This window comes from Panthera pardus, unplaced genomic scaffold (genome assembly GCF_024362965.1).
Source record: "Panthera pardus isolate Hobbes unplaced genomic scaffold, ASM2436296v1 HiC_scaffold_13, whole genome shotgun sequence".
NCBI classification, from domain to species: Eukaryota; Metazoa; Chordata; class Mammalia; order Carnivora; family Felidae; genus Panthera; species Panthera pardus.
In genome coordinates this window covers 186,911,313-186,924,865 of record NW_026526688.1, presented here as the reverse complement: position 1 = coordinate 186,924,865, position 13,553 = coordinate 186,911,313, and the positions used below count along the sequence as shown (strand labels likewise).

The 13,553-nt window shown below is 41.6% G+C and overlaps 1 protein-coding gene across 2 annotated transcripts in view; it reads right to left on the bottom strand.

Moving 5' to 3' along the window:
• ADGRA3 (adhesion G protein-coupled receptor A3) overlaps positions 1-13,553 on the bottom strand; it is a 134,336-nt gene that overhangs the window by 77,132 nt on the left and 43,651 nt on the right. For both annotated transcript variants that reach the window (XM_019453601.2, XM_019453600.2), the window contains exons 3-4: positions 9,275-9,346; positions 3,310-3,381 (exon numbers count right to left, since the gene is read on the bottom strand). In XM_019453601.2, the coding sequence (XP_019309146.2) occupies positions 3,310-3,381; positions 9,275-9,346 (144 nt within the window). The remainder of the gene's footprint in view (positions 1-3,309; positions 3,382-9,274; positions 9,347-13,553) is intronic.

Sequence of the window (13,553 nt, the reverse complement as noted above, 5' to 3'; positions counted from 1 at the left end):
TTCTTCTGTATACCTGGTCTTTTGGGGGGGAGACAGATCTTATGTAAGAAATGCACTATGTGCCCCATTGCTAATCAAATTTTTTTTCCACTTGTTACACTAAGAAAATACTATTTTGGGGTGCCTGGGTGGCTCAGCCAGTTAAGCGTCCAACTCTCAGGTCAGGATCTCTTGACAACGCAGAGCCTGCTTAGGGTTGTCTTTCTCTCCTCTCTCTCTCTGCCTCTCCCCAGGCTGGCGTGCTCTCTCTCTCTCTCAAAATAAATAAACATTTTTTTTTTAAATATGTTTTTCAGGTGCCTGGGTGGCTCAGTCGTTTAAGTGTCCGACTTTGGCTCAGGTCATGATCTCATAGCTCATGGGTTCAAGTCCAGCATCAGGCTCTGTGTCAGGCTCCGTGCTGACAGCTCAGAGCCTAGAGTCTGGAGCATGCTTCGGATTTTGTATCTCCCTCTCTCTGTCCCTCCCCTGTTAGTGCATTCTCTCTCTCTCAAAAATAAACATTAGAAAAAAAAAATTTTTTTTTAAGTATGTTTTTCTTCCCAGGGGGAAACACAAATTGTTTTTAGCCTTCACAACCAGCACACAGGGTGGCTCAGCCTAGAAACAGGGAAATTGCTGTTGCCCATATAGAATACTTGTCCAAAGTTTCTTGATCCACAGCTCTAGACCTAGGTCAACCCAAATTATTATAGGCATCTCCATTACAATGCATTTCTGAACATTAAGAAGCTACCTCAATTGCCAATTTTTCTTAGAACAGTATTTAAAGGATGTTAAGTCAGGTTTACTTCTGTATGTGCCATCAACTGTTGCATTTAAAAAAGCCACAAAGACCTATTACTACATGGGCTACAAAATTATCTCAATCAAATCTCAAAGTAGGAGACCTGGTAGCAGTATTCTTCTGTTTGAATAATTCACCTGAATAAATGTCCTGTAAATTCTCACAACAAGTATCAAAGAATTAATTAAAAATCTAAGAGATGTACCCGAGCTTTAAAACTTCAGCTTTTGAGGCAGAGGACAGGACAGGAAAGGAAAGGAAAGGAAAGGAAAGGAAAGGAAAGGAAAGGAAAGGAAAGGAAAGGAAAAAAAGGAAGAAGGAGAGAAAAGGAAAAAAAGGAAGGAAGGAAGGAAGGAAGGAAGGAAGGAAGGAAAGAAAGAAAGAAAGAAAGAAAGAAAGAAAGAAAGAAAGAAAGAAAAGGAAAGAAAGAAAGAAAGAAAGAAATACAAGGAAAGAAAGAAAGAAAGAGAGAAAGAGAGAAAGAGTGAAGGAAGTACAGGGAAAGAAAGAAAGAAAGAAAGAAAGAAAGAAAGAGAAGGAAATACAGGGAAAGAGAAAGAAAAAGAAAGAAAGAAAGAAAGAAAGAAAGAAAGAAAGAGAAAGAAAGAAAAGGAAAGAGAGAAAGAAAGAAAGAAAGAAGAGAGAGACAGAGAGAGAGAAAAAGAGAGAAAGAGAGAGAAAGAAAGACAGGAAGAAAGAAAGAAAGAAAGAAAGAAAAAGAAAGAAGAGGGAGGGAAAGAAAGAAAGAAAGAAAGAAAGAAACAAACAAACAAACAAACAAACAGTAAGGAAATAGTAAGGAAAGGCCCTAACATAAAGACTGCCCCTTCTAGTTCTTTTGCCGAAGCTATAAATCCATCTGGAACCCAAGTCAATGAAAACAGTAGACTCCAGACTCTTTTTTGTTACTTGAGTCATAGCTATCCAAAAATATAACAGATTTTTCTCCATAAATGCCTCATTTTGCCAATTCCTGCACAGTCCTCAAAAACCAAAAATACAAAACCCTCAAGAAGAGATAATAAAAGCACTGAAATAAAAGTGCTGTGATACAGCCTCAAAAAAAGAAAAAAATGCAATTGGTTTCATTGATTTCCAGTTGTGAGTAAAGCTGTACACCAAATCAGTCTTCTATTTCAACACAGGAATATTGGCCATATACGTCTCCCCCTAAATTAAAGGGCTCACTGAAAAGTATTATGAGTTTGCTAAGAAACAGGAATCCTCTGTGGTCTTCTAACAGGTGATCCTAAGTCCCCTCCCTTCCTGCTACGGTGAACTCATCTCCCTGGGGAAGCCCCCTAACAGCTTTTTCAAAGTTAACATGAATGAAGTTGAAGAAACATTCCGAAAAGCTACAAAGAGACAGAACCAGACACAGACAACCCTCGTAACTAGACCTTCTACTGTAAATCCCGAATTTCATCCTGCACCCTATTCCCAGATTACTATTCTCTAAAATAGGATTTTATGCCATCTTCCCAGATAAATGTCCTTCAGTGCATTCCTATTGTTAAATCGGATCTAAGCCTCTATCTGCTTCTCATACGCTCCCATATAAAGTTCTATTATAAGGGCGCCTGGGTGGCTCAGTTGGTTAAGCACGTGACTTGGGCTCAGATCATGATCTCGCATTCATGGGTTCAAGCCCTGCACTGGGCTCTGTGCAGACAGCTCAGAGCCTGAAGCCTGCTTCAGATTTGGTGTCTCCTTCTCTCTCTGCCCCTCCCCTGCTTGCAGTCTATCTCTGACTCTCAAAAAATAAAATAAAAAAAGCATTAAATTAAAGTTCTATTATTATAGGCCTTACTTCTAGTTATTCCCAAACAGAACCTCTTCTTCATTTTAAAAAATAAAAATTAAAATTAAAAAAAAATGCATTTGAGGGCTTATACAAAGTTCTTCTGCATTTATATCATGTGTAAATTTTGAGATAGATACAGACAATTCAAATTTTAATTCATCTTTGTAATAACCTTGAGGTATATTAACCTATATTAACAGATGAAAAATAATCGAAAAGCTCACAAAAGTTAACTCACCCCAAATCACAAAGTCAGAGGCATCACAATTCCAATGGCTATTTTATTCTTCACACCAGTGGCCTTCCCCTTGACAATGGCTTTGCTCCTATTTCCACTTTCATGCATCATTTGTTCCGCTTCTTTTCCTTTCTAACTAACCAAATCTTTACAATCTCTGGGCCATCAGCTCACGTTTTACCTCTTCGAGGAAATTTATCCAGACTGGCAAAGCTTCCGACCATCTCTCTCCACACGAACATGTCCTCTGAGGCACATACCACATTGTGTGGCTCTGTGTGTACATGTGTGCGTGCGCACAGTAACAGAGTATTAAGTTCTGAGGACAATATGTCTCCAGGATTGAATTTCCAGCTATCTGCTTCTCCTTCTATAATCCCAACAGTTGCTACTTTACTATTAAACATGTCACGGGTATCTATAAATATCTGAGCAATAGTTCACATGCTTTCTTACATTTTAATAGAAAAGCGTACTTACAGCCTAACCAGATTGGTGAGTCCTCGAAATATGTCTGCATTCAGACATCCTATTCGATTGTTTGTCAGATCCCTAAGGAGAAAGGGGAAAGAAAAAATATCTTCAGTGTGTTCTCTTGGTTAATGAAGATTTCATACATTCAATACTCAGGAACAGCACCCAGGTAACATACAAGATCTTTTCAGCATCTCTGAGAAGTTTACCTACCTCAAGTGAGTTAAGGGTAGCACTGAGAAAAACGAAGTCTTGCTTTCACTTATTTCTGGCACTTACAGACTACATGCTGTCTAATTATAGGTGCCCTCTGTATTTCAAGCATTTACTCCTATAAAATGACTCAAGATAAAACTGGAGTGGTAAAAAGGAGACTCCATCTACCTTACTGTCTGTGATAGAATTCCTTAGATGGCCTACACAGTTCACGACGCTGGAGAAGTTAGGGACAGAGCTCAGTCTCAGCGAACATCTAACAGACAATAAAGGGGCAAATAACCAAAATATTTGAACTTTTATTTCCTCAAGAATACCTGAAACTTACTGCTTTCTAATGTCATTCCTTAAACAGTCAGAAGTTTTGAGTGTATTGAGAAAACGGAATTAGCTCTTACTCCACGGATCTATCATTCAGTCTCTAAGCCAAATTACTTCAGCAATAGCTAGGTAACAGCCTAGTTATTTTTTCCCTTCACTATTAACTAATAGTTACGGTCGAATACTACTTTCTAAATATGTTTTTCTCCTCAGTCCATGAAACGTTTTCCTTTTTATCTACGTAAAATGTTTAGTAGATATTGTTTTCTTCTGCACTGTGTTCTTTCCTCACACCACAGTGAATACAATTTTACATTTTAATCAGATTACATTTAAAAAAATTATTTTTAACATTTATTTTTAATTTTTTTTAATGTTTATTTATTCTTGAGAAATATAGAGACAGAGTGTGAGGGGGACAGGGCAGAGAAAGAGGGAGACACAGAATCTGAAGCAGGCTCTAGGATCTGTGCTACCAGCACAGAGCCCCGTATGGGACTCGAACTCACAAGCCTTAAGATCATGACCTGAGCCAAAGTGGGATGCTTAACTGACTGAGCCACCCAGACACCCCAAGCATTTATTTATTTTTGAGAGAGAGAGAGAGAGACAGAGCACAAGCAGGGGAAGAGCAGATAGAGAGGAGACACAGAATCTGAAGCAGTCTCCAGGCTCCAAGCTGTCAGCACAGAGCCCGATGCGGGGCTCGTACTCACAAACTGCGAGATCATGACTTGAGCCAAAGTCAGATGCTTAAAAGGCAACTGAGCCACCCAGGCACCCCTGGGAAACCGCATTTTAATTGGGAGATAATAATTGACAATTTCTGTAACCTTCAAATAACATAGCATGGCTTTCAGCATTTTTTCCATCACAAGACTTAGTAAACTATATACAAGAAAACCCTAAAACAATGAATCTTAATTTTTATCAGTTCTTAGATTTGGAACCATTCATCCCTTGGATGTTGACAAAAGGGTTTGAACAAGGTTCTAAACCAAACTTCAAGAAATATTTTTAACACATTTTCTTCAATGTCTGTCTTATTCTTTGTAATGGAAAAGTACCTATTCTTTGAGCCACACTCTCAGCTACTCTTTAGAGAAGGAATCTGTACCAGCCGTTCCTAAACTAAAACTGTTGGATTCTCAACCATATGCTTGGTAACAGCAGAAACTTTATTAGCCAGACTAGAAATTAGAAATGGTAAGGATCTAGCATCTGAACCAGGTACTTACTCGCCAAGTGTCTCCCTTAGATAGTCCAAAAGCTAGCTTAGGTAATCCTGAGGTTCCCTGACTTTACAGCTTTGCCTTCTCTATCTTACAGCAACTTTTGATAAAAGAATCTTAAGCCATTCAAAACTGAAACTTTATTTGCGCCTGCTGGGCTCCAGGACCCTACTCCTCACAATGTTAAAGTGAAGTATTTAATCCTGTGGGACTTTTTTTATTCCAGCCGATTTTCCTTTTATTTCTGGGTTTTACTGTTTAAGAAAATTAGGCATCATTTTGTGAATTGTTGCTTAAGCAAGCATTTCTGGGCTCTATTCATTATCTTGTCTCTCTTCTGAGCTTTAACTGGTGTAATTACCACTGATTCTTTGGGAAACAATTTCATTATAGCTATACCTATTTAAAATAGTATTTAGGTATTGATAATGGGTTTCCATTTAGATGGAGAATCAGCCTGAATGTGTTGATAAAGCAAAAGACAAACTGAATGGGTCTGGGTTTTACCTACTTTTGGTAGTTTATTCTTCAGAAAGCCACTTAATCTTCCTGATTCAAATTATCTATAAAATAAAGGCAAAGGCACGGTACACTTACAAAAACACTTTATGTGTGGCTGTCGAGGGAGATGCACAATTGAAATGAATGATTTAGGGCCTCATAAGAAGCAGCGCCTGTATCCATAAGCAACTAGCAAACGTTACTAACACAGAATATGTTTGTTTCTCATTGAGTTTCATACAGGATGCTCTCAGCCAGCAAACCGTATACCGTAAGTTCCATTACAAGTCAGCTGTTTGAAATTAAGAATGTATCTTCTAGTGGGAAGATTATTATAAATGGCAATTACCTTCCTGGGCAAGAACACAAGAGACTACTTAATGTGTAATGCAATAAAGAAATGCTCAGGCAATGCAGGGGGCAATATTAGTAATTAAATGCTACCAATCAAGAAACTTATTTATTTATTTTGGACGGAAGTACTTGAGAAATTATTTGCTAAAGGATAAAGAACTAGACAGAGAATCTAAGATATTCTGCATTATCCTTAAAACAGCCTGATGAAACTGCTTTTTTATTCACAGTCAAGTTCCCTTCAATTCCCATCTCTACATGGAGATATTATTAGCATTTATCTTCCTAAAAAAGAGCTTCCCTCCCAAAAGGCTGGGATCCAGTGGTGTCAATCACAGAGGGAGAGAAGTTGTCTTATCTGGCAGTATGAGGTCACACCCCACCCGCAGAGGGAAAAAAAAGCTGGAGGGAAAGCTATTCTAGAAGTTCCCCAACTTTAGCATCAGAATCGCCAGGAGGGAAAAATAAAACAAAGATGGTTCAGCCTCCGCCCCAATTTCTGATAGGGTGAGTCTAATACCAGCTCTCTCGCTTCCTACTTGAGGACTCCCGTTCCTACACCTGGATTCAAACTGACCCATCCAAACATGGTGTCCGTGTGCACCTGGTAAGAAGCACAAAGAAAGGGCCTCAGTAATAAAACAAGCGTATTAAGCTGCTGCTCCTCTCCCCAGTGACCGGTTTAGAGGTGCCTGCAGCCCTTCAATGGCCAAGTTCCACACCCTCGTCTGGGTCGGAACGGCTGAGTCCTAGAAGCTCTTGGAGCTACACTGTAGCTACTGCTCCAGCTCTCTATAAGAAGATCCCAAGCCCACATCCAGGCTCCTGGTCGGTGTATATGATTCCACTCGTCTGCCAACCCCTCTAGGGATTCCTGAGTTACCTGTGTATCTCGGAGCTGGGCTCACTGTTGAGCACCCACAACAGACTCCATTTTTGTTTAACGGAACTGATGGTGGTCTCTGTCTCACCACCTGATCCACTGCTGTGCTCAGTTACTACTTTTACTGGGCTGGAAACCTAACTCTACACCTTGATCCTCTGCAACTCTGATGCCCCACGTAATGCCCCTCCCCTCCAATGCTTATCTTCCTTATCCAGAACTCCAGCCTCCATTAACACCACTGACCTACTCCAGAAGGGCCAGTTTTTCTGACTTGTCTTGTTAAAAAGCCTTAACTGGAAAATAATGGAGAGCAAAGTGCACGAGGAAGAAAACTGATCAGGGGCAAGACCTCCTCCAGACATCCCTGGGCGTCCTGAGTGCACGCATGGCTGATAAAAACAATGAACCACCATCTAGGGCCCTCAACGAAAACCATGGTAATAAAATTTCCTCCTACAGAGTCTGACTGAGATTTTAAACAATTTTACAGAATGAAGAAAGAGAGAATCCTTTAACTCCTACTATGCTTCATCTTCCAGAATTCTGAACACTAAGAAACCCAAGAGAGGAGACTGAGAGGAAGGGTTTCAGAGGATACGTTTTAGACGGAAAAAAAATTTATTTGTAGAAGTAATTTTTTTAAATATGCAAAAGTAGCATGGCCAACTCTTACAACTGGCTCTGACTGTAAAAAGGAACGAGTTTTGAATGAGAGAATGATAGATACCAAACGTCAAAAATATTGGGAGGGAAGGTCACTGTCAGCATTTAAGTCGTGACATGATTCGACTAAGAACAAACAGAGCTGATTTTACTATACAAATAATATGGAAAACAAAGACATAAAAAAAAAAATGAACAAGTACCCTCAATACCTTAAAAATGTTAAATAATAAAAGAGTATGATAGGGGTGCCTGGCTGGCTCAGCCCGTAGAGGATGCAACTCTTGATAGTCAGGGTTGTGAGTTCAATACCCACATTTGGTATAGAGATTACTTAAAAATTAAATCTTAAAAAAAAAATAAAATAAAAGAGTATGATAAAACCAAAAAGTCCTCCTAGCCCCACACTTTTTTTTTTTTTTAATGTTTATTTATTTTTGAGACAGAGAGAGACAGAGCATGAATGGGGGAGGGGCAGAGAGAGAGGGAGACACAGAATCCAAAGCAGGCTCCAGGCTCTGAGTTGTCAGCACAGAGCCCAACGCGGGGCTCGAACTCACGGACCGCGAGATCATGACTGGAGCCGAAGTCAGACGCTCAACCGACTGAGCCACCCAGGCGCCCCCCCCACACTTTTTTTTAATGTTTATTTTTATTCTGAGAGATAGAGAAAGTGCAGCAGGGGAGGACAGACAAGAGAGGGAGAGGGAGAGAATCCCAAGCAGGCTCTGTGCTGTCAGTGTAGACTGGGCACGATCTCAACCGTGATGAGCCAAAATCAAAGTCAGACCGAGCCACCCAGGCACTCCTAGCTCACCCTGTCTGAAGAGATTCAGAGTTCTTTAACGTGGCAGGTCATCAAAAGCCTGACAAACTTAATCCCTCCATGACCAGCCCAACTTCCAAAATTCATCTTTTCCTGCTATATACTTCATGCTCTGGCCAAAGAACTCAACCCCAAGAGACATATTCTCCCACACTGTCCATTCTGCTTAGAACACCCATTTTGTTATTCCTCAGTATGTATTATTCATCCCTCAGGAGCCAGGTCAAATCTGAAGGTCAACTGCTCCTGTGACAGGCCATTCCCCTCCCAGGTGGCCGCTCCTGTCATTGGTGGATTATTATTGCTATAACTTTATCTGTGACAGCTCACATGTGCCTGTGTTAGGGTATATTTTCATTGTCTAGTTGCCCCCAAGAGTCTGTGAGCTCTTCCCAGGAAGTCAGACCATGGTAAGCAGCCAGTACTTAATAATAATTAAGCTCATATGCTCAAATATGAGCTCACGGGGCAGCTGTGAAAACAGCAAAATAAGGGGTGAGGGGAGTTATTTAGCCTCAAAAGTACTAAAAACCTGCTCTGTAGGTTTTGAAATAATAATACACAGATAAAATATACATGCTAATAGTAAGACTTTGAATCATTAATAGAAAGGGGCCTCAACTGATACGGATATACAACAGACGGAGCTTGAATGCAGTTATAACTTAAAATCCTTCCTTCACATATTACATATTATGATCATTGGCAAAGCCAGTAATCATTTTATTAGCATATGAAGGACACAACCATCTCCCATGAAACAAATCAAATTACTGTACAAATTAACCACTTTTTACACGACTTCTATTACTCTTTTCTCCCACCACCCCCCCCCCCCCATCACGGTCCTGGCTAGTTAACTAAAAATTGTTAAAAACCCACCTTTTTTAATCATGGTAAAGCTTAAAGTAGGTTAACAGTTACTTTAAAAAGAAGAATTTAAATTCATAGGCAAACAATTCAAATACTTACAATCTTTTTAGCGATGACAGTCCCCAAAAGGCACCTGGATCTATGCTACTTATAAGATTGTTTCGGAGGTCCCTGTTAGAAATAAAAGTTATTCATATATCAGCACTGCAACAAATAGTTAGGCAAACTACACTTACCTGCTATACAGAAAACAACAATCGGAGGAAATTAACGCCAAAAAGGTTAACCCCAGCAGTAAGGAGTAGAGCCAGAATTCAAATTCAAGAAATCTGGTTCCAAAATCACTTTTTTGGTGAATACAATAAAGGCATATGTCAAAAAAAGATATGTATGTCCTTACTACTATTCAAATTCAAAGTTATGACTAAGCTACAATCCTATACATTATTTCTACAATTTCTTCCTTAGTATGCTATACTTCAGTTATCGAAAGAAATCAGAGATTATATGTGGGAACATAATTAAACTTAATTTTTAAAAACCATTTTCAAAAATACACACTCTAACATTCATGTCATTTGGTTTTTCAGATTTTTCCCTCCCTGAGCTTCTATGGTTAGGATTCCTGTAAAATAAAAATGTGATAATTCACAATATGTATCTCAAAGCAAAGATCCACCAGCCCCCAAGGCAATGAATGGCAGCTGATGGCATGCACAATTTACTCCCAGGGTCAAGTGCACAGCCACGCCATGCCAGCGCATCGCCACTGGGGGGCCGGTGGTGAACGCCACAGCCACATCCCTCCACCCGAGGGGATCTGAGCCACCTGCTAATAAGGCTGCTGCTCTCCAGTGGGTGCCTGGGCCCAGCTGGGGACTCAAGTTGCCCCCTACAGGTGTTCACACCGACCTCAAAGACAGCTGACAGTCAACTACAGGAGGACTTAGAAAAGCAGAAGAGCAGCCCATTTTTCCTGACCACATTCCTGCCAGTGGCTGGCCCACACTGGAGCTTTGCCAGACCCTCGAGCCAGACTCACTCATAACCTTGCCCACTGAAGTCCCAAGTGGTTTCCAGTCATCTCTCAGGGCACCGGATGTCAGACTAAGGACAGAAACTCTCTGCAACTTCTCCCGCCCTTCCCTTCTTCCTTCTTCCCCTAACAATGGCAACACTGCCCTTTGCACATGTGACACAATTATACATGGCACAGGGATGCACACAGAGTTAGGGAAACAAGACAGAAATGCAGAGCAACACCAAGATAAAACCTAGCAGGGCAGGTGCCACCTCAAAGGATCCTTCAGTTCCTTACTTACTGGAAATTTAAAAGGCCTTCCTGGAAGTAGATCTTGGACCACTGGTGCCACCTGTTATCATGACACTGAGGTGACAGGTCTCTGGGATCTTTATGACTATTGCTCCATCATGGGATTTTAGCCTGAGCCCAGGCAGTCTATAAATTAGAGGAGAACCCTATGTTTGACTTTTCAAACTGCTCTAACTCAGAAAGCGTGTGACTTCCCTTGCCTGCTTGTGTTTAAGAAAAGACCCCCGAGGAAGTCTTACTGTATGTAGTGAACGCTGAGCCACAGATTTTCTTCCATCCAGTGAAGGAAGGCACATTCAATTTCACTGTCCCATCAGCTAATGAAAACTGGTATCTGGCCTGCTTCATAACATGCTGGGTTTTTTTTTTCCAACAGCTCATTCCAACTATTGCCATATACCAGTTACAAAGCTGGGGTTAGTTTCTGAACACGTTTTCTGGAAATTTCACAAAAACATCCTGATAAGACTGGCCCTATGCACAACATGGTAGTAGTCATTCACTTACTCTAAGCCCGCCATTCTTTTTTTTTTTTTTTTTTTAATGTTTATTTTTGAGAGAGACAGAGTGTAAGCCAGGGAGGGGTAGAGAGAGGGGGAGACAGAATCCAAAGCAGGCTCCAGGCTCTGAGCTGTCAGCACAGAGCCCAATGCGGGGCTCGAACTCACAAGCCGTGAGATCATGACCTGAGCTGAAGTCAGATGCTTAACTGACCGAGCCACCCACTGGCCCCAAAGTCCGCCATTCTTGATACATCGCTGACACTGGCCTCCCACACTCTCCATGCTGTTTAATATGGGGTGACAGACACTGACCAGAAACTCTCAGTAATGCTTCTCTGGAAGTGCAGTCTGTGAATTCTGGGAGCAGCATGCTCTCCAGCAAATCCTGTTCTGCCTTTCTTGGGTCTTAACTCCCATTGTAACACATCAGGTACTCTTCTGGAGGAACAGTTTCAATTCTACCCTCCTCCCCAAATCAGAGCCAGGTTTTTCTAACTGAAACTGAACCACCACCACCACCCCAGTAATCTGCAATCCTTTTTAATTTATTTTTTTATTTTTTTTAATCTATTCATTTTAGAGAGACAGAGTGCAAGCAGGAGAGGGGCAGAGAGGGAGGGAGACACAGAATCCAAAGCAGGCTCTGAGCTCTGAGCTGTCAGCACAGAGTATAATGCAGGGCTCGAACTCCTGAACTGTGAGATTACAACCTGAGCTGAAGCCGGATGCTTAACTGACTGAGCCACCCAGGCACCCCTGCAATCCCTTTTTAAAAAATAACTATTACACATAAAATCTATGCTTGGATTACCATTACTAAGTAAGAGTATTTCATTAATCAGAGCTCAGACGTTATATTCCACAAGAAAACTGCTTTGCCAAAGCAGGCAGCTGACCTTTTTGGTTTTTTGCACCATAGCCTCGAAGGTATTTTTTTTTGTAAATAAAGTAACCCAAAGTATCTGAAAAGGCCAGGTAGCTTCACAAAATGTAATTGGGTGATAATAAAAGTTTCAAAAGATATTCAGGTCAATTCACGAATCCTACCCTTTTCTGGAACTTCCAACCAGCTTTTAGGTCCTCTAAACTAGGAGTGAAAAAGAGGTCTTTGGTGCAACGATTTCCACAGAAAATCAGGGAGAGAATAAGTTCCAACTACAAACGCCATGCCCCCACCATCCCTTATCCCCAAACTCCTGCCCAGGGCAGACGGATACTAAGGCAGATTGTGACAGCAGGGTCCAGACCTGTACCTCCCCCCACACGCCTCTCTGCCCTGTGGGCTCTCTCCTGGCTAGCTCCTAAGGGCCACTCCAGGGAAGTCAGAAGTGAAGGGTGTGACTGGCCCGAGAAGAGCTCCTGCCCCATGAGAGAGGCGAGTGGGAGAATCCTCTGCCTCCAGGGGGATGAGGGTGACGTGTGTCCGTGCAGCTCCCAGCGTTCCGGGTCCAGGCTCAGTTCCCTGCAACAAAGCTGCTCACAAAGGCACCAGGCGTTGGCTTCCTCCCTTCCCTCCCTAATTTGTGAGCTTTCTGGGACCACCTCTCAAATAAACCACCTGAACTCAAACTTCATCTCAGGACCAGCTTCTGGAGAAACTCAGGTTAAGATACTGGCCCAATGGGAGCACCAGGGAGGCTGAGTCAGTTAAGTGTCTGACTTGATCTCAGCTCAGGCTATGATCTCACGGTTTGTGGGTTCGAGTCCCCCATCGGGCTCTGTGCTGATGACACGGAGCTTGCTTGGGATCTGTGTCTCCCTCTCCCTCTCTGCCCCTCCCCAGCTTGTGCTCTTTCTCTCTCTCTCTCTGAAAATAAATTAATTGACTTAAAAAAAAAAAAAAAAGATACTGGCCCAGTAATGTGAAACCCACCAGTACTCGGCCAAGTGTTAACATCAGTGCAGAAACCTAAGGAGACACTCTACCCATCTGCTCCATTTTGAGGGCACACAGCAGAAAAGGAAAGACTTAGTCATTCAAAAATTCAAAAACTTAAGTTAAAAGAAAAAAATAGGGGCGCCTGGGTGGCGCAGTCGGTTAAGCGTCCGACTTCAGCCAGGTCACGATCTCGCGGTCCGTGAGTTCGAGCCCCGCGTCAGGCTCTGGGCTGATGGCTCGGAGCCTGGAGCCTGTTTCCGATTCTGTGTCTCCCTCTCTCTCTGCCCCTCCCCCGTTCATGCTCTGTCTCTCTCTGTCCCAAAAATAAATAAAAAACGTTGAAAAAAAAATTAAAAAAAATAAAAAAATAAAAAAATAAAATTCATTCCTAAGGAAAAAGGAATTCAAAACCTTTGGAGTAGATGGAGGTGAGAAAGGAGAGCTAGCATGAAAGGTCCCGGAATTTAACAATGAGAACTCAAACTATGACTGCTATCAATCATTTAATGTTTAGTCATTGTGCTAAACATTTTTTTGGTTTTTGGTTTTTTGGGGTTTTTTTAGTTTTGGTTTTTTGGGTTTGTTTGGTTGGTTGGTTGGTTTTTTTTGCTGCCTTCTCCCTTGCTCTTCTCACAGACCTACTTCTTTCACACACCATATAGG